General features: G+C 49.0%; 1 protein-coding gene across 3 annotated transcripts in view; it reads right to left on the bottom strand.

Moving 5' to 3' along the window:
- MGMT (O-6-methylguanine-DNA methyltransferase) overlaps nt 1–21,581 on the bottom strand; it is a 273,729-nt gene that overhangs the window by 25,709 nt on the left and 226,439 nt on the right. For all 3 annotated transcript variants that reach the window (XM_061162933.1, XM_061162934.1, XM_061162935.1), the window contains one exon: nt 13,907–14,067. In XM_061162933.1, coding sequence (XP_061018916.1) covers nt 13,907–14,067 — 161 coding nt within the window. The remainder of the gene's footprint in view (nt 1–13,906; nt 14,068–21,581) is intronic.

Below are 21,581 nucleotides of genomic sequence, written 5' to 3'. Positions count from 1 at the left end.
CACAATTTGATTCTTTTTCAGGGCTGCCTTAGATATTCCAGCCTTTCTGCATTTTCATATAAATTTAGAATCAGCTGGGAACTTAAAAGACTCATGGAACTGAACACAGAGAACAGTTCATACAGAACTAACTTCCTGGCAGTACTGGCTTCTCCAGTGACCAAGGTTGACGCACTTACTTTGTGGTTGTTCAGTCACTAAGCTGTGTGTTCGACCCTTTGCAATCCCTTGGACCGTATTCTGCCAGGCTCCTCCTCTCCACTATCTCCTAGAGTTTGCTCAAATTTGCTCAAATTCCTGTCCACTGAGTCAGTTTCCTTAGGTCCTCTTTAATTTCTCTCAATCATGTGTTATATTGCCCAGTGGAGAGGTCTGCATACTTTTTACTAAAGCTAATCTTTTATATTTTGTCCTACCTCCTTTCGAAGATGACGGGCTGCTTTTCTGGGCACCTGATGTCTTCTGCTAGCGGTCACAAGTTTTTTTGTAAAGTTTGCTCCTAAAGCTAATCTTAAATATATGTTGGATACTACTTGAAAACTCAGTGTTTTAAATTTTATTCCTAATTTTATTATGTAAAAATCAATTAATTCTTATATATTAAAAATATCCTCAACCTTGTTAGATTTACTTGTTAATTTCAATAGATATTCAAAATTCTATGAGATATTCCACGTAAATGACTGCTGTTGTTTAGTCGATAAATTGTGTTTTGCGACCTCATGGACTGTAGCCCATGAGGCTCCTCTGAAGACTGAAGTGGGTTGCCATTTCCTTCTCCAGGGTATCTTCCTGACCCAGGAACTGAACCCATGTCTCCTGGACTGGCAGGCAGGTTCTTAACTACTGAGCCACCAAGGAAGCGCTATAAATGATTATATAAACTGAAAACAGACAGTGTACTTGTTTCTGACATGTATGCCTTTGTTTTTCTTACATTTCTGCACAGAACTCTGTCCTTTTAAATTATGTGTTTATTGTAGAAAATAGTGAGTCTGGTTTTTTAAACCCAGCCTGTTTGTCTACGCCTTTTTATTTGAACCTTAACACCATTTATATTTAAACTACCTTATGGCCATGTCTGGACTTGAATCTATCTAGTACCAACTTGCTATTGGTCCTAGCTGTTTTCTGTTCTCCTTTCCCTGTTTTTTCTGCCTTCTTTTAGATTACTTTAAAAATTAGCTATTTTACCTTCTATACTGACCTATGAACTACTCATTTTGGTTTTATTTTTTAGCAGCATTGTAGGATTTACAATAAGCTTCTTTAATTTATCAAACCCTTCTTTCAATTAATATGATACTTGCTCACCATAATCTAAGAATTGATAGCAGAATATTTCCATTTCCACAGTCCAACCTTTTGTTACTTACTTCTATATTATAAAACCCCAAATTTATTTATATTCTGAACAGTTAATCATCTTTTAATGAAAATCAATCAACATGAACTTTTCTCCCCTTAACTCTCCCACATATTTCCATTTCTAGTGCTGTCTACTCTCCTTGCAATCGTTCAGCCTCAGCTCCTAGTAGCCCCATGCCAATCTCATGGGGTTCCCCACACACAGAATGGCACTCCTCACCGACAGCAGCATTCTACAACCAACTCTTGTGTAAACTCTGTGTAGCTCTCCTTCTCCAGGGCTCTGCCTATACCTCTGGCCACCTGGACACATGCACTAAAGTACCTGTAGCAACATTAGTTTAAAAGGCAAAGAACGAGGAGAACCCCAATGCCTAGTGACAGAGGATAGGAAAAAATTACAGCATGCCCATAAGGTGAGATTTTCTATATGAGTCAAAATTAGCAAAGCATCTCTATAGGATTTAAAATAGATGAGTTTCACAGAAATGCTGAATGAAAGAAGCAAATCACAGTATTATTTCATCCACGTAAAAAATGCAAACCATGGGGCTGGGCTGGGCTGGGGGAAGGCCGATGTGGCCGGGAGGACACAGGAGACTGAGCGGTGCTGGCCACGCTCCATTCTCAACCTGGGGGTGCACAAATGCGTCTTCCCTCTTTTATTTATACCTTACAAATCCTTAATGAGTATTCTTTTGTCTGATGTGGCTATTTCATAAAAAAAAAAAAAAATACCAATCTGTCAATAACGCACTTAAGTTATTCTTAATGAGACTCTTGAAACTGCTCTTTTCCTCATATGATAAAAAAATGATTCGAAAGGAATTTATTTACATAATTTTCCTGCTTGCCCACCCCCCCTGAAATTTAACTGTTAAAACAAGAGAGGGAAGATGACAACATTTTCAAGCATCTGGATTCTGAGCTCATAGAGCCCTGACCATGCGTTCCGAAGGAGCTGTTAGCACTCCCACCCCAGCCCCTCCTCCCCACGGCCTGGGTAATATTTTTTCATAGCAATCACATCACTCCCCGATAGTCTAGGGATATGTATGTGTCTACATATACTAGTATATAGTTATAAACACATACTCACATATTTCCTACTAGAATATAAGCTCATAAGGCCCAGAACTTAGTTTAGTTTGTTTCTAAGTTCCAAGAGCCAAAAAGAGGGCTTTGCTTGCAGCTCAATAAATAATTGTTGAATGACTGATCAACTGAACTCCCTTCTCCATGGTCTGGCCTAGGGCTCTGCAACAGATCGGCACCTCTGTCCCCACTGACCAGTGGGGGATGGGCTGACAGGGAGGCCTGGAGTCCTCCCCTGCAACTCACCTTCACTTTGAAGAGGGCTACGACTAAGTCTGGGGAAGGCATTCAATAAATACATTGAACTGAATGACATCTCACCCTGAAGCACGCAAGAAAGGAACCACCATCAAGAATCACTCGAGGGCTGTGTCCAGGCAGCGGGAAGTGGCTGTCCTGATGCTCCCCATGCTTCCTTCCACATGCTCTTGGGAGGAAAGGGCCGCGCATGCTCGGTCCAGGGTAGCGGGCCAAGCAGCCGCCAGAGAACCTGCCACACGAGCTGGGGAGAGACCACGGCGTGGGCCTGGCTCCGCCTGCAGAGCCACATGGCGCCGGGCCGCGCTCATGCGACCTGCGCGCTGGGCTGCTCAGGAACGAGACGGGGCCCTGGCTGCTGCTTCTGCCTGGAGCCAAGCGCTGCTCTTGGCCAAGTGCTGGGTGCAGGCGCCTCGGTCATCCCAGGGAGCAGGGCTTCTGGATTCGAAACGCACTACCGCACCCGGGTCAGAACCCAGAGCTCCCCCAGCATGTTCAGCAAATGGAGCAGAAAAGGCTGGTCATGGAGGCCACGCTCACACTGGAAAGGACCAGACGTCCGTGCCTGAGAACCAAGGCATCATCTCAAGAGGCCCAACCAAGGGCAACTGCCCCGCCCTCAGAGTTGAGCAGGCTCAGCCAGGGCAGCCGAGGCCCGCGCCCTCGGGGGCTCTGCAGGGCGGTCAGAGAGTGGGGGATACTCTTCCCAACTCTCCAGGGGTACCCCTCTGGCTCTCCCTGGCTCCAGGCCTGCAGACCACCATCCTGCACACTGACAACACAGCTTCTATTAACACCACTGGGACCATGGATAAAATTTAAGTGCATTAGCTCCAACCCAGATAAACCAGACCACTAATGAAACCTTAAACACAAGTCCTGTATTCTAGAAAAGGAAACACATCAGGTGAAGAGCTGGGACCCCTGGCCAGGTGTGAACACCAAGAGACACTGGGAGCTGTGTGCAGGTCCAAGACGCAGGCTGTGATGAACATCAAAAGGTGTTAATGGTTTCAATATTTATCTGCTGCAGGGAAGCACTCTAAAAAGGAGACAGAAAAAAAAAAATTCTGCTAATGGCTGTGTCTTTGCCATTAAAATGAAAAGCTTAATGCATCTTATAATCAGAGGACAATTTGCAAATCATTAAGAGAAATGTAAAATTCCATTAAAATACAAATCAAGAGACTCTCCCTGGACTAATAATCTTTTTGATATTATTTTGCATTTCACTATTTCTGTTCCAATACCCAGGCCCCACAAATGATCGGTTCCTGAACATGCTCTTTACCACAGCCTACTTCTTTAACGAGAAACCGAGAGAAGGGTAATCTACTATTCAGAGCAGGTACTAATGAAGAATTCCATATATTCTGAAATTTAATTAAAACCCCAAAGATTTCAAATTAGATGCAATTTGAAATGCCTGGGGCAGAAATACATGCACTTGCGTGGCGAGGGTACCACACTGAAAGTTGATACCGTAATTGGTCTTGATGTATTTTTGTGTTGCCGGGCTGAAGCACAGAACTCATAACCATATAAAAATTCTCTGTAGATTACCTGCTCATTGAAAATGCCATCACTCAGGTAGTTCTCTACTAAATTACCATGCTACTAAAATGCACAAAGTGATTCGGAGAGGAGAGCGGCACAGCTGGCCGACGCTGCCAGTGAGTTATGCATGCGTCAACGCGGCCTTTCTTCTTAGTAAAATATGCTCAGTTGAATATTAAAATATAATTGGCATTCAACCTAAGTAGCTTAAACCATTTTGTTATCTTCTTTTAAACCGATTTGGCTCCTCCACAGTTATTTTCAAGGATGCGATTCACAAACTAATGATACCATCATATTCTGCGAGATTTGTGCTGTTTTACATTTGTAATAAATAGGTGCAGTTTCTACAGCCTGCTAGGGATGGTCTTTAATAGTAGCTGCTCTTGAACATCAAAGGCCCAATTCTTGAGGAAAAAAAGGGGGGGATATGTCATTTATGTTGGTTCTTGCATATTTTATTCTACAAAGAGGAAGAGATGCGGACGCACTGAGGAAAGCACACATCCTGGACGAGTGAAGAGCCCTGGGTCTCGCTCCCTCCCTCCCTGGGTCAGAGGACAGGCTCAACGAGTGTGCCGCTGCTGACCTTGTGGCCCCGCCAAGGGCGGCCGTGTTTTTAGAAAGAGCAGACAGTGCCCCCTGCCCCTAAATCCAGGGTGGTCCTTCACACAATGTGCTTGTGCCATGGTAAACACATGGCGTAAGGAAGAGAGGAAGGAGGAGTCGCCCCAGTAACAGAGATTCTGTACAGAGTGACGCTGGCCGAGGGCAGGGCTCAGCAGGGGCGCTGCTTCCCAGCACGTTACCAACGCTGCCCTCGGTACTTTGAGGGCAGGAAACATCTGAATATAGCTCAGGGACAAGCAGAAGAGCTAAACACACTTCTTCTACTTCATTCTTCAGTTTCGGAAGCTTTGCTACATGGCCTTAAAACTTCACATGACGCCCTGGCAGCTGAGTCTCCAGGTCTGTCCTGCCTGGAGAGTTCCACCCCTCAAGGTCATGAAAGCCACATCTCAGAGAGAGACAGTTCTTCTCCAGGAGATACCTCACTTTTCCATTCAGACACTGGAAACATGACCTTCAAAATGGGACCTGTATGCTCATAAATCCTATACCCTGAGTCATCTTGGTTGGCTGGATGGCATCACCAACTCGACAAACATGAATTTGAGCAAGCTCCGGCAGCTGGTGATGGACAGGGAGGCCTGGCCTGCTGCAGTCCATGGGCCTGCTGCAGTCCATGGGGTCACAAGGAGTGGGACATGACTGAGTGACCGAACTGAACTGAGTCATCTTGAACATAAGGGTTACAAGTAAACCTGAGAGATAAGAGCGTTTAAGTAATAGTTTTCACACTTTTGGATCCTACAAATTATCTAGACGGCATTACTGCCATTAGTTTTATATCAATATTTGTACATTTAACGTCGGTAACTTACAGTCTAGTTTTATATAGTGTTTTACTAAAACACCATTTTCTCTATAAACCCAGGTAGTAGAAATGATTCTATTTATTATTGTGAGCATGATATCAAAATACGTTAATGTTGCCTGTAAATGTGACCAGACAACATCTTAAGACAACAAAATATTAAACACTCTTTTTGGAAGGACATATAAGGAAAAGTCAGTTTGTCACACTAAAATATAGGCTTGTTAGACGATTCTTATTTTTTAAAGCTCATTTCAAATGAAAATTATTGAAGAAAGTGACAATGTAACTCACTTCTCCCAGCAGGAAGAAACTTGATCCTCTATTCCTTTTTTCGAGGTGAAACACACCCAAATCCAACACAGGACCTTGCAGGTAACGTCTTTCTAAACATGTGAATGTAATTAGGGTGACTTATTTTTAATCGGAACCTCTACTGGTAGGATGTCTAATTACTATGCCAGAGATAAGTCATACTTTAATGTTAATACCTTCTCATATAAGCAACACTTTTAATAATTTCAATTTTAAGTACTATTTATTTGTAATAGAGACCTCATTGTATCCTACAAGGTTTGAAAGTAGCTGACTTTCAAACCAACTTTCTGGTTGTCTTTGAGCTTGGTTAAATTATACTGTGTGACCCCCGTGGCCTTGAGTGAAGGCATTCTCAAGTTCAGGTTTTTTTGCCTGATTTATGGAAACCTCAGGGAAGGTGGATCTGACCACCTCTTAGATTTAGGAGGAAACTTCCCGAGCTAGGCCTCCCAGGAGCCCCTGGTAACCACTGCTTAGTCAGAGGGCTCTCTGCACAGGGACCCCATGTGCTTGTGCGGGGCTGAGCCGGCTGTGGTGGTACCCCAGCTGCAACAGCACAGGACAGGACAGGCGCTGCACCCGCTTTCTCCTCGAGGCGGGTGAGCATGGGCCCCTCACAGCAGTCATGGCATCGGGTCAGCATCCAGAACCTGAAGACCCCCTCACCCCTTTCTTGGCCACGCCCACTGCTCAGACAGCTCCACAAGAAGCTAAAGCTTCTGTTGTCTGCCTGCTTCAGAGGAAAAACACATTTTTGGCCAAAGTATCTGGACACATCCTGAAGGCTCTGGTTGCCTCTGCTAGGGCGCTGCCCCAGGGTATCCTGGCGAGGCTCCGGGGGCATCGTCTGGTTGTTGGTCCATACCCACAAAAGGACGTTCTGATGGGCAGCCTGTCTGGCCTAGTCTTCCCCATCAAACGCTAAGGCTATGCGGGCCCCTGCCTTGTTCCCTGGCTGTGAGCAAAGCCCTGAAACCAGGGAGATGGCACTCAGCGCCTAGAACTTGCTGAAGCTGTGGATTCACTGCGGTCGTTCAGTCGTGTCTGACCCTCTGTGACCCCGTGGACTGCAGCTCGCCAGGCTTCACATTGTTGGTTACCACAGCAAAAACCCTAAAGGAGGCAGTTATGTCTCAAACAAACCATTATGAAGTTAGAAATATTAATCTTAGTACAGGGTGAAGCACACAGTAAAAGCACTTAGAGTTGGATCCATTTTAATACATTCTTTAAAATAGTAATTCTCAAAATAGGGCATATGTAATTTGCCTCTTATAAGATTTTAATGTGGTTGGGGAGGGGGTGAGAAGTATAGATACTGCAGACATAGTACTGTTAACAGGCTTTCTAGAGCATTCGGATGCATACACCCCCAGGAAAAGGGCCTCAGGTATGAGAGTAACCTGGGGAACTTGTTCGCTTGAATCAATCCCAGTTGAAACTTTAAAAACTCTCTCCTAGCTCAAGATGTGGTTACACAGAACAAAGAGTAAACAAACACTGACAACTTCCAGGCAGGAAACTGCATGAAAATAAAATGTAAAGAATAATAAACCTGAGACATGATGAGAACCTCAGGCTCCCGCGATATGCATCAACACGCCAGAAGGGACTTATCAGTGGAGATGGATTGCTCCTACTGAAGGGCACTGACTTCCCTGAGCCGGCCTGGCCAGCCTCACATGGTCCACAGTCTCAAACGACGCTCCTTCTGCCTGGGCTGGGAGCCCCCAACCCAGGGAGACCGTCGACCCGGGACACAGAATTCTTGGGATCGTCTGCTCCACCAAGGGGCTGGAAGTGATGCACTGTTCCAACAAGAGTGAGGGCAAGGCAGGCAGGAGAGGATGGCCCGCCGGTGAGGGTGTTCCCTCCGGCCTGCAAGTCAGCTGCAGGCTCTCCTGAAGGCTGGTTGGAGGCCCCCCAGAAAATGCGGGGCTCTCCTTTGAGCAGGGAGGGGCCCCTGGGGCAGTTAAGGGCGCCCTGGAGTGTCACAGTGAACACGCTGGTGAGGAAGGCAGCCTGCTGCCCACCTCTGCGCCCCAGGACTCAGACGTCGAAGGCCGCAGACCCAGATTTCCAAGTCTGTTAGCCCTGAAGAGTGCTCAGCAGCCCGAGAGTTGGGAGAAGTACATTCTCAGCAGCTGTTTCCTTCCCACTGAGGTGCAAGTGTTAGCTTGTTCCAATCAATAGACGGGCCTTGGAAGGAGCCCCACCAGGTAACATCTCAGGAAGGTCAACGATAGTTATAAGCCCTCATTTAGAATATCGGGGAACAGTGATGGCTACCAACCAGAACCTGTAAAGCATCTCCTGTTGTAGCTATTTTCTCTGTAAATTGGTAAATCTTTTTTCTTTTTTTTAAATTCAGGGAAAACATCAGTACAAGTGGCCCGAGAGCACAAAGCTGCGTGCTGCCGTGGCTCTAAAAGACCCGCAGAGAGCAGCCTCCCTGTTGCACCACAGACCCTCTGAGGGCACCCCAGGCTGGCCCCAGGGTGTGGGGAGTGACAGGGCGCCACAGCAGGCCCTGGGACCCTGAATGGAGGGGGCTCAGGGGGCCACACGCAGGACACGGTGGGGAAAGCAGGCCCCGGGGACCACACGCAGGACACTGCGGGGAAAGCAGACTCATTCTCCCCCAAAAAGGCCTTTCCCCCGACTGACGGGCAGGGCTGTTAAAGACCATTCTGAAACAGGGTTCACAAGAGACATAGAAGTACAAGAATCCTTTTAGAGGCTTGGTAGCAGAAGTTGCAAAGAAACTTCCCTCTAGCCAGCAGGTGTAAAAAATGCAGATTTTACTACTGTCATGCAACTGGATTTCATGGCACAAGCTAATAGCTGTGACAAAGGAATTATTAAAGTGTTAAATATTTCATTTAAAAGGGAACATTGCAGACACTTTAAAAAGAAAACTCAGAACTCATCTGGTGGAAACCGGCCTCTGTGGGACGTAACAGGGAGGAAGCCTAAAGGCCCCCGTGTTCCCTGGGAGCAGCCTCCTATGGTATCCATCCAGAGCCCTGCAGGCCCCGCCCCAGCACGGGAGGCCACCCCTAGCCCGGCAGGAAGAGCACAGGGCGCCGCCCGGGCGGTGGGCCTGCCCTCATCTGCCCGGCCACGCCTGCCCGAGGGCCTCTGGGGCAGAGGGGAGAGAGTGCGGCACACGTCCCGAGTCTGGCAGCAGGTCTTTGCTTTTCCCAGCCTGCTCTTCTCGGACGCTCTGTGGGACCCTGCTTTTGGCACAGTGCTTCTTTAGTCATTCCAGCTGCTTCTCCCACTGATCACTGAGACTACAGGTATTAAGAGGTATACTATACCAAGAAGCGAACATTTTTATGAGTCAATATTAAGAAGTGAGGGAGTATTCACAGAAACTAAGTTAAAATGGTATTTTATTACGAAAGAAACAGTAAGATTTATTTCAGGAATAATGGGTTCATTAAAAAACTGTTTCTTGGAGAAACATGAATTCAAAATAAACAAACCTGACCTTTGTAAGAGGTTTACAGGGAGGACCCGACTGCCCTAAAAATGCCTTGCTGAGTTATAAGGCAGCTAGCTCATTAGCAAAACACAAAAACAAATCCCTTTCAGAAAACTCAGAAAACAAAACGTTCATTTCAGTTTTTGAAGTTATGTTACTAAAACCACAATCCCACGAGGACTCAGCACACTTCTCACACTCGCCTCTCATTTTCGCTCCTTCATCAGTGCCGTGAACCTCACCGACCTGCCTCCCTTTCTGAGAGAAATCCCACCTGCATGGCCCACGGGCAAGGCAGCCACCTAGGCCTCCTCCAGACTTCTGGTTAGGAGGATGGCCTAACAGTTCCTTGGTAGAAATACCCAGATAATCAACTTGTTACTAATCAGACTTCAGAAATGCTCCAAGGTAAGAAGATGACTGTGTGGATCACAATAAACCGTGGAAAATTCTGAAAGAGATGGGAATACCAGACCACCTGACCTACCTCTTGAGAAACCTACATGCATGCAGGTCAGGAAGCAACAGTTAGAACTGGACATGGAACAACAGACTGGTTCCAAATAGGAAAAGGAGTACGTCAAGGCTGTATATTGTCATCTTGCTTGTTTAACTTACATGCAGAATATATCATGAGAAATGCTGGGCTGGAAGAAGCACAAGCTGGAATCAAGACTGTCAGGAGAAATATCAATAACCTCAGATATGCAGATGACACCACCCTTATGGCAGAAAGTGAAGAGGAACTAAAAAGCCTCTTGTTGAAAGTGAAAGAGGAGAGTGAAAAAGTTGGCTTAAAGCTCAACATTCAGAAAACTAACATCATGGCATCTGGTCCCATCAGTTCATGGGAAATAAGATGGGGAAACAGTGGAAACAGTGTCAGACTTTATTTTTTGGGCTCCAAAATCATTGCAGATGGTGACTGCAGCCATGAAATTAAAAGACGCTTACTCCTTGGAAGGAAAGTTATGACCAACCTAGATAGCATATTAAAAAGCAGAGACATTACTTTGCCAACAAAGGTCCATCTGGTCAAGGCTATGGTTTTTCCAGTAGTCATGTATGGATTTGAGAGTTGGACAGTGAAGAAAGCTGAGCACCGAAGAATTGATGCTTTTGAACTGTGGTGTTGGAGAAGACTCTTGAGAGTCCCTTGGACTGCAAGGAGATCCAACCAGTCCATCCTAAAGGAGATTGGTCCTGGGTGTTCATTGGAAGGACTGATGCTGAAGCTGAAACTCCAATACTTTGGCCACCTCATGCAAAGAGTGGACTCATTGGAAAAGACCCTGATGCTGGGAGGGATTGGGGGCAGGAGAAGAAGGGGACGACAGAGGATGAGATGGCTGGATGGCATCACCGACTTGATGGACATGAATTTAAGTAAACTCCGGGAGCTGGTGATGGACAGGGAGGCCTGGCGTGCTGCGATTCATGGGGTCGCAAAGAGTCGGGCATGACTGAGCGACTGAACTGAAGAAGATGAATAACATGAAATTTCCAATATTTGATGTTTAGCCTACTAAAATGGTAATTCTAATAGGCCGTTTTGTGACCAGCCTTACCAAAAAAAAAAAAAAAACAGATGGTGAGCATCACCCTCATTTAAGGCGAGGAGCCTGAGAGGTGAGGTAGTGGTCCTGCCCAAGCAGGGGGGCCCCAGGCAGCAACACAGCCAGCGCAGGGCCCCCAGCCTCGCAGGCCGGGCTGTGGGGGTTACCCGGGGAGGCGCGAAACTCCAGCAGGAGCTCCGTCATCGCTGCGCTTCTAACCAAGCTGAGACAGGCAGGTCTGGTCTACATCTCAGAGGAATGGGATGAAAGGTGACGCCCAAAGGATGCTAAATCTGTTCACAACCTCAGAGGCATCGAAAACAGAGTTTGTCAAGGAAGCGTTCATCCCAGATAAACACACCCTCTCCTCCCCGACTGCAGAGGCTGCTCTTCCTGGTGGGCCCCGCAGCCGTCAGGGGCTCTGGGGTGCTGGGAGCCCTCCCAGCGTGGGCCTCCCCGGGCCTCCCCCCCCACCTCCACCGACCCCCGCCAGTTCACTGGCTCCAGGATGGAGAGGAGGACAGCAAAGCCAACTTGCCCTGAGCAGCAAGGGTGTCAGCACCCCTGGGGTTAGTGCCAATTAACTCCGTGTTAGCAACCACAGTACAACCACCCACCACCTCCCTTCTAAAACTGTAAAAATCCCCACACCTGGTCCTCGCCTGGGAGAAGTGATTGAGCTAAATTAGAAAAACCTGGCTGGCACAGGCTGCGGCGTGGGAAATCCTGGCCTAGGAGCCAGCACTAACTGTCAGCAGGCGGCCGGGCCTCGGGGACCCTCCTGCCCCCACCCCAAAACCCAGCTGGAGGGGACCTGGCCCCGGTCATGAGTGTCCCCCAGCACTGCAGAGCTCGTCCAACAGGGGGTGGGCTACTGGGTGACTGCAGTCTTCCTCCTTCCCCAGTGCCTGCTTCCAGCTTGCCCTGGTTGCCCAGACCGACCATGACTATGACCCGCAGGAGGAGAGATGGCCACGCTCAGGCCCGGAGCCGGGAAGTGGGGTGGCAGGGTGTGCGCGGCCAGTTCCTGCTCTCTTCGAGCACTGAGGACAGGATTTCAGGGTTTTATAAGCTCACCCCCCACTGACACCCTCATTATATTATATAGATACTTCGTGTCCTGGTTTCATCATGTCTCTGCTCTGAAACATCCTAAGCCTTAAACTTGAGCTCACTTACTTGACACACGCAAGGAGCAGGAAAGTGGTTTGGCTAACCCACTTCTGCTCCTGGTGGCAGAGCAGTGAATGGCAGTAGTGGACAGAAGAGTTTGGGGCTCCAGGATTCCCAAGCCTCTACTTTAAAGACAAACCCACATTTGAGTTCCTCAAACTGCACAGCAGGACCCCCACTCTGCACCCAGCGTGTGGGAGGTGCACACGAGGAGCGTCAGGCACACCCTCGACCAGGCCTGGCGACGTGCAGGGCTGGTTCCGGTTCCGAGCAGGTGGTGAGTGCCAGGCAGCGATGGCCAAACTCAGCTGCAGCACCACCTCAGCCCAAGGGGGCCCCACTCTCGGACGATGGAGGGTCTCTGGACGTGAGCGTGGAGTGCGGCAAAGGCTCACCCAGCTCTCAACGCAGTCTTGTCCTTGAGATGCCCTTCTAGACGTTCCCATTGGAGACACCCCCCTGGAGACGCTCCCACTGGAGACAGCCCCATGTGACGCCCAGGGGCTGATGCATTCCTGCTCAGCTTCAGTTCATTGTGGGCAAAGACCTCCAGGGTCCGACCTGGTCAGTCCCCTGACCTTGCTGGTCAACTCAGGTATTAGCTCAACTTGCCCGAGCTTCTCTACCTGCTGTCCCTGAAAGCCCCGCTCCACCTTCAGTAGTGCTGAAAACTAGGGCAGCAGTTAGAACACCATGAAACTCATTTGAAACTCATTTAGCAAATTCCACTTTGAGGGGATTCACCTCATGTAAAATCTCATGGTAATTTTTTTTCTTAAGTGTATACATACGTATACATCTATACACACGTACCTCTATGTAACTGCTGCTGTTCTTCAGTCGCTAACTCTGCAACCCCATGGCCTGTAGCCAGGCTCCTCCGTCCTCTACCATCTCCTGGAGGTTTCGCTCAAGTTCTTTTCACTTGAGTTGCTGATATAGATTCACTTATATTAAAACAACTGTGAAAAAAATCACTATGCAAAATAAACCTCCACTAAGTGTACAGAATGATATTAGTTGCCATAATTAAGCTCCAAACAAAAGCTTAAGGAGAACTTGTCTGGGAAATTGTTTTTATGTTATCAGAGACTTTATGTCCCACTATCATGCTGCACATAGACAGTAAGTTCTCAATTCATCTCTCAAGAATACAACATTTAACAGTGGTGAGTTTGAGATGTTAACCTGAAAACTTATTCAAGAGGACACGCTGTCACTGCCCACTTCAGGGTGTGAGCAGCCGAGTGCGTGGAGTGGCCAGTCGTCCACACGCGAGTCTCAGTGCTGCTGGCAGGCAGGCAGTTTAAGTTAACAGTAAGCTTATTGAGAAATCCACTGCCATTCCAATGTGTCCCTTTAAAACTCTGAGCCAGCAAGAAGCAGGCGTCGATGTGCACGGATCATTTTTACTGCCTTTGCCAAGAGTCATGGGACCGTGAGCCAAAACCAACAGGAGCACTTGCAGTGGGCGCGCGCGGCCCATGCCGCCTGTGTTCACCCGGGGGGCGGCCCGAGCCGGGAGGGGCTGACAGCCGCGGCCCAGGCTGCCTGTGTTCACCCGGGGGCGGCCCGAGCTGGGGGAGGGTGGGGGCTGACAGCCTCAGGCCAGGCTCCCTGAGCCGGACGCCGTGCGGCTGCTGTGGCACTGACCTTTCTGGAAGACGGGGTGGTGCAGCGCGGGCACGGGGAGCCCCTTGAGGGCCGCGGGCTCGCGGAAATAGGCATCCAGCCAGGCCGCGCACTGCAGCAGGGGCTCCGGCACCGCCCCGGGACCTCCGAGCTGCTCAGCGGGAGTGGCGGCCTCCGCCGGCCTGCAAGAGAGAACAGGAGACTCAACCTCCACCCTGCTCCACCCGCTGCCCCTAAAAGGGCAGAGAGCTGACTGTGGAAGGCAGGGGCGGGGCCGCTGCACCCGTGCCCCCACCTCCGCTTGGAGGGACAGTTTCTGGGAGGACGTCCGGGGACCGGTGCTCGTCTGCGGGGCTCTGAGTGTCTGCAGTCCTGCCGCAGGGCGGGGGGTGTGAGAACAGGGGTGAAGAGCTCAGACGCAGCTCCAAGGGGCATGAGCCCGCCCCTCCCAAGACCACCACCTGCACCCCCACCCCCACTTCCTCTGCAGTCACCGAGCATGTTCTCCAGAAGTACTGTCAGAGTCGTCAAACCCACATGCTCGTCCCTCCCACCGCATTTCCACCACACACCCCACGGCTCCACGTGCTCTATGGCTCTCAGGGGTCTTCGGGGGGACCCGCCCTGAGTCTGCACTGCGCCTCACGCTCCAGGGCGTCTGGCCGGTGTGCCAGTCACTCTGTGAGGCTGGTTTAGTTACAGGACTACGACTTTCCTGCCTGAGACTTCTCTTTCTTTTCCAGATCTTCTCGTTCATTCCCTGTGGTCACTGTCCTTCCTCCCTCTCACCTCCGTAGGTTTAAGCCAGTACACCTCAGACTCGCTTCAGATGGCCTGTCTCTTCTCCTCACGGGCTCAGCCTTCTGTCTGGGCAATCCCGTGGCTCCCCTCATGGAGCTGACTTCTCCCCTTCAGCAAAGGCTGACTTTCAAGGGACATGCTCTGCTGGGCTGAGAAAACGTCCCTCGGGAGAGGGTCACTTCTGCTGCTCCCGAGCCCCAGACTTTTATGAGGGACCCAGCTTTTCTGAACTTCTGAGGACGGCACACCCACGGAAGCACCAGCACCCAGCTGATTTCAGACGTTCCTCCCCGACCCCCGGCCCTGGACAGGAGGCAGCTTCCTTGCACCTCCCCGCCCGCGGGCTGGGTGTCTGGTCTCCGCCGGGAGGGGAAAGGTGCACGAGGGGCAGGAAGCTCCTCTGAGCCCGCAGCCTCTGTGGAGTAAGCAGGGAGCTGACTCTAGGGAAGAAAGTGGAGAAAGGCCATGGGCTCTGCCACCCTGCTCATGGGGCTGGCAGGGAGGAGACGGGGTGTGCTGAGCTCGCTCAGACAAGGCACAGCACACGCAGCCTGTTAAGCACACACGTCAATGTGGGCGCACGAGTGGGCAGTGGCCCACGCGTGACCCTGCTCACACCTGGCTAAGTGGCAGAGTCACCGCCCCTGACCCACGTGGGAAGCAGGAGAGGGCCCGACAGCCCTGGCCACCTCCTGCAGAGGCGGGTGGGGTGAGGTGCTGGTGGGTGAGGGCAGCAAACGTGGGTGCTTTGGGTGGTCTCTGGGGCTTGAGGGGTCTTCCTGACCATTACACCCTGCAAACGGGGCTCCCTGAAGGGGGGGGCACACTGTCCAGGAGACAGATAGCTTAAATTGAGAGTCAGGGGCTCTGCACCCACCTTGGGGAGTCACAACTCTTACTCAGATGCCTGGTTCGCTCGGGGGCATCTGACAAAGGCTATGGAGCTGTGGGCATCCCGGGGCACTGCCCCGGTTGGGGGCCACTTCCCCTGCATTGCTAAGGGAATTGAAATGTGAGCTGAGTTTCCTAGCATTTCCCACTCTTAAAAGGATATTTGAAGAATTTTTATAGTAGTAAAATTCATCTTAAATTGATTTTTTATGCTTGTGCTAAAGATCTCAACCTCTGATTTACTCTGTAGTTCTCCTTTTTAACTCTTTCTCTATTGGCATTAGATAACTATTCATGGGTGAAATGTAATTAAACAGCTTTGATTCTGAAGCAAGGATTTATGATACTACATTTAAAATGAATGGCATTAAACACACACATAAAATCAGATTTTTAAAGCCATGACACAAATTTCCATTTCTACAATAAAATGAAATTTATTCTCCGCCCTGCCCTCTCCTCCAACCTCGCTCTGCTCGTCCCTGAAAGAGCTGTGGTGTGACAGGATCACAGCATCGCTAACGGCTGCTCTTATTATGGAGGAGTTTCTCCAGGCTTCCTACCGACGAACCTGAAACCCCAATCATTACGGGCTCCGTGGCCCACGCTCATTTAAATCTCACATCCACCTCTCCCTGGGAGCTGGGAGCCCAGCAGCTCACCTACCACTAAATGCACAGACCTGTGGTCACTGCCTCTGGGAAGCACTACTGTGTGGGAGCCCAGCCCCCAGAAGGGCTGCTGGAAGGCCAGCGCCAAGGATGGAAACGAGAGAAGGCTGTCCTGCCGCTCGCGAGTCCTTCCAAAGCCACCCACGGCGTCATCAGTAAGAGCAATCCTGAGGCCAGTATCAGGACACTGGCACCCTCATACTTGTTTCCACTTGGCACAAGAGGGCTGGTCGTGGCTGGAAAATGAATCTGGCTTTGTTGGGCTTTTTAACGTAACAATAGAAAGCATAGGAACCTTTGCACAGCAAACATAAAGCCACATATGTTTTGGTGTAAGGGTTTCTTCAAGAAATATGCAATGCTGCCAACCCCAGGGACCCTGTAAGAAAATAAAAAGGACAACAGAGTGCTGCCTTGAGGGTACACTGCCGGAACCTGGGTGTTTTGGAAACCCCTGTGGGAAGCTCTCCTGGAGCTGTGAGCTCCAACAGCCTGACCCATTCCCTTGGGCCTGGAGAAAGAACGTTATGGTGTCGAACTGCATTTCAGATTTGTTTGGACATGAACCTGTCCATCATTCCAAATCAGACACAGCAAAGCAGGTGACATGCTCCAGAACAAATGTCTGAAGTGTTTTCAATAAAGTAGGCAGGGACTCTCCCCAAGACTTATCCAGAGAACCCACGAATTCACAGCATTGATACGCAAGCATGGGAGGCACTGGGAAGGCTGCTGGTCCCCCCGCGTGAGGCCTCCAGGCCCTGGCCCTGGGAGGACAGGAGAAGGGTGACGGCCTGGCACCCAGGGGGCAGAGCAGGGGGAGCAGCCGGGCCCAGGAGCCCTTGGGGCAGGGGAGGTGCCATGCGCCAGGCTGGCTAAAGCCACCAGGAAGTGCTGCTCGGGGTCTCCCCACCATGGGGAAGACTGCGTGTGGCAGGCCGCCCAGCAAACGAGAGGGCCGCCCCCAGCTCTGCCTTCTCCCATCTGCCCACGGAACAGCTGTGCTCGACATGCCCACCCAGTGGGCAGGAGCTTTGGGTGTGCGATTCTGGGGCGCCTCAATGCTTCCCTTTCAAGGAAAAGAAGAGGGTGGCAGAAGATGAGATGTTTACATGGCATCACTGACTCAATGGACATGAATTTGAGCAAACTCTGGGAGATAGTGAAGGACAGAGGAGCCTGGTGGGCTATACAGTCCATGGGGTTGCAGAGGGTCAGACACGAATTAATCACCGACTTCAAGTCAACAACAAGGCTTCAGCGACTGGCAGCAAAGAATCACTAAATCCTGCTGTCTGAATGAATTCTACTCCCCATAGACATCACCATGTCATGTACTTGGGCTTGTACCCCTTCCGACATGAGCAAGCAGGCCAGAAGTCCCGCGTCCCCTCTCTCGTCAGCCCTGTGCATCCTGCCCGTGGGTGACCATGCCGCTGCCGTGCCCCTGGCCTCCCTGGGACCCGGTGCCTCTTCCCCATCTCTCGCTTCACAGGGTGAAAAGGAGCCTTACGGTTTGGGGAACGTTAACTGGTGATGGCGAGGATCACCTGAGAGAAGGGCTCCAAAGACTCGTGTTCCTGAGCTCACCTGGAGTCTGGGGCGGTGACGGGGAGGTGTCCTTCAGCAAGGCTGCGAGATTAGCCTGCAAGGATGCACACAGACACTCGAGTCCAATCGGATGTGAAGACACGCCCAGAGCCCTGACCGCGCACAGCGGCTTAGCGCCCCTCAGGATGAGGAGCCTTACCTTCTCTGGTCCCCAGGACTCCAGGGTAGAGCGCCAGACCTCACAGGCTCAGGTAGGGACACATGCACAGCTAACACTTAAAACTGCAATCGAGGTGACTTTATAAACATCACATGGAGATGGGAAATGCACAATTACATCCAAGTTGGCAGATTTCTGGCAGAGTCGCTTGTGTTTGTGTCTGACAGATTTGTCCTGCATTTAATTATACCTTCTTGTAAAGCTCAGATGCTTTTCTTCCAGTGGTAGCGCTGAAGACAAATAAATTATGCTACCTGTTTTCAATAAAGATGCTTTAAATTTTTCTAAATGAGAAGCTGAACGAAGCCTTTAAACTCTTCATTCCAACCAAATTTAGTGGTCTGATTCCATTCGAGCATTTACCGAGGACCCGCTAAGCACAGGGCTTATTGGCAAGAGGGTCGGCTTGGGGACTGCCACCCACCTGGGAAGGCAGGGGAGCTGAAGGCCCAGTGCGGAGGTGCTCGTGGCCGCCCGACGGCTGTGCTGGAGGAGCCCGGCCTGCCCAGCTGGGCCTCCCTGTGTCACCAGGTGAACAAGCCGGGAAAGCGATGGCTCCGTGACACTGCAGGCGGCCATCAGCTGTTTGGGCAAGAACCCCACATGGGTATGACGGGATCTGTGCATTTATTTGAACATTCTAGAGTTGTATTAGGACACAGAGTACAAAAAGGAGAAACACTTGCTACAGCAGTAAGAAACACAGGTTTCAGACAAACAACTGAGTCAGCGGAGGCCAAGAGAACGTGTGCCGGGCGGGGCAGGGGGTCCCCCTACGGATACCACCGGAGCCTCCCTGCTGCTCATCAGGTGATGCTCTGAACGATTCACGTGTCATCTTGCCTCTTTCTCACATGAACCTAAGAGCAACATGTACTCAACTATGAAAAACAGGGAAAAGACTAACAAACATGCATAAAATATCGACAACAGGCCTAAGTTTATATATATATAAACAGTATATATAACTCGCAGATTTTAATTCTATGAGACCAGAGCGCCTACTACTACTTATAACACATGACTTTACGGACCGACTTTCACACGTTTGGTTGTAGTACCTATTTCAATGACACTTATATGCAGAAGGAAGAGATTTCGTGTTGGACAAGTCAGAGTCAGCGCTGAAGGCGGCCCAGGCCGAGTTTCCAGGAACGGCGACAGGAGGGCACGCCTGAGTTCTGACCATCAGCTCAGCGAGCCTGTGCTGAGTTTTACTCTGTGGTTCATGAAGAGAGGGAAGAATTCCTTCATGCTTTCTGCCCCACGGTCACACCCCCTGAAATGAACCCTACATTCATGATCCCATCACAGGCCACCGATGGCTCATGGTCAAGTCAACGCGAGGAGGAGGAAGAGGCTCTCTCAAGCCTCAAGCAAGTGAAGCCCCTTTCACTTGCTTTCTGGGTGGCCACAGGTACGTTTATAATAGGCATCCTAAGCCCCCAAAATTTGGGGCTCAAATTAATGTCAGAACCTAAGCAAGCATTCCTCTGTAGCAATTTGCTATAGTATTTTAAAACACTGACCAACAACACAGAGAAAATTTTATGTAAATTTTCAACTCTTCCCTATATAATGTACATAAGGACTGTATTTTTTAAAATAATAACTGCTTCTTTAAAATATATCAACAGTAATACATATTTTAAGAGACAATTTAAACAGTATACTTGGCAGATAAGAATGCCTTAAAAAGTCTATCTACTTTCTCTCCTAAATGTTGAAGTTGTTAAAAGGAAAACTGTATTTTATCAACACTTTAAAATATCATTAAAAAATCTCTACTATTTGACAGATGAAGATAAAAACACCCCAAAACTATAGATGAATTATCAGGTCCCTAATGATTCCAAAACAATTACAGGATGCAGAGCAATCTAGTTAAATTTTATTCAAAAGCTTACTACGCTTGTGTTTTCTTTTATTTTTCTATCAAGAAGCCCATGAGGTTTAAGCACAATTCATTATGTATGAGACCCCACTTGCGGTGCTTGACTGTTGATTAATAGCAAAGTTTGCTGTATGTACATTTGCAACATTAGATGCATACAATATGCTAACTTATTCTTTCACTGAAACTAATTATTTACAAAAATGACTACTTGAGACTACAATTTATTAAATGCATGCATCCAGTCTCAACTTGGCCCCCAAAGACAGCCTGGAATGAAGATCTTTTACTTGATGTGACAACTTCTAGAAACACTATTATTAATATTGTAAATGTGACAAATAAAGAGTTCAAATAGCCTTATGTCTATGTTGCATTTGCTTTCACCACTGAAGCAGTGAACAAAGCAGCTTTCTAAGGTTTCACACACACTGGAGAGGTATATTCCTTTTTCCCTGCTTAATTTAGCTTCTAACAAGTAAGATGCATATATGTTAGCAATGAAAGAGTTTTAAAAAGAAATAATAGCTAACATAAAAAATACTATAAAAGTCCTGATCAAATTGCTGCCTAAGTATATTTATTACAATTCTATCAAGAATTTAGTTCATTTGTTGAAAAATATCTGTAAAAACATAAAGTTTTTAAAGTCATTCCATCAGTCTCATCAAATTCTTGGTACTCCCTCCAGAGTACTTTATCCCAAAGGATCTTTGGGGTTAGGTAACTTCGCATTATTCAACAATTCTGCTCCCTCCTCCCAGAAAAGAACACAGGAGAAAGCAGTCCATTAACAAAAATCACAAACATCTCATCTTTGGATACAGATGTCAAATGGGACATCTGGTCAACAGAGAGCAACTTGCAGGCCAACTCTACAAGGCACGTGGCCACCTGCCCCTAGTGTCTGACAGTCTGGTCTCTCTCTGCTGGGCCAACCCCCCAGAGCTGCTCCTCTGATGCTCTCGCAGACCCTGCGTGGCCTTGCTCTGCTATGCCGAGGGTGTGTGACACTGTGGGCCTAGAGGAGATGGACGGGGCACACTCTTTCCTCCACATGCCAAGACAAGAATATCAGCGTCTGTGCCCCAAAGACAAGATGACAGGGCAGGAGGGTGTCACACGCGGCCAACTGCTCCCTGACATTAAAGTTCTGCATGGACACCTGAAGAAAAAGAATACACATCCTTCTGGTCTGGACACAGGATTTTAGGGACAGAGACGAACGGAAATGTCGGGCAGAGGGCCTCTATAGCAAACAAGAGTTACGATGAAAAGTAAGTAGCATGAGAATGGAAAATCTCAGGGCGTGTAGTCAAGATGGGTAGGTGAGGACTGGTTTTCTATCATGCAGTTCAATGTCCTGACTCTCAGTAACACAGCCAAGGTCAGATACAATTAAGGCAACTGACTGTGCAAGTCTCAGGTGAGAGATGTTCTCAGCGTCACACCTTCTGCAAACACCATGGCACTGTGCTCAGGATGGATCCACTGAGGCGGGATCAACTATATGGAAACAACTCAAGGGAAACCCTTGTATACAGTTTCACAGCTGCTATTTACCGAGTGCCTAACATGTGCCATGCATAGAATTAGAAATAGTCCTGTTTTACTCCTCCCAACAATCCCCAAGGAGGCATTTTTCTATGTTCTGAAAGAGGAAACTGA

Source organism: Dama dama, chromosome 15 (assembly GCF_033118175.1).
Source record: "Dama dama isolate Ldn47 chromosome 15, ASM3311817v1, whole genome shotgun sequence".
Lineage (NCBI taxonomy): Eukaryota > Metazoa > Chordata > Mammalia > Artiodactyla > Cervidae > Dama > Dama dama.
This window is presented reverse-complemented; position numbering and strand designations above follow the sequence as displayed.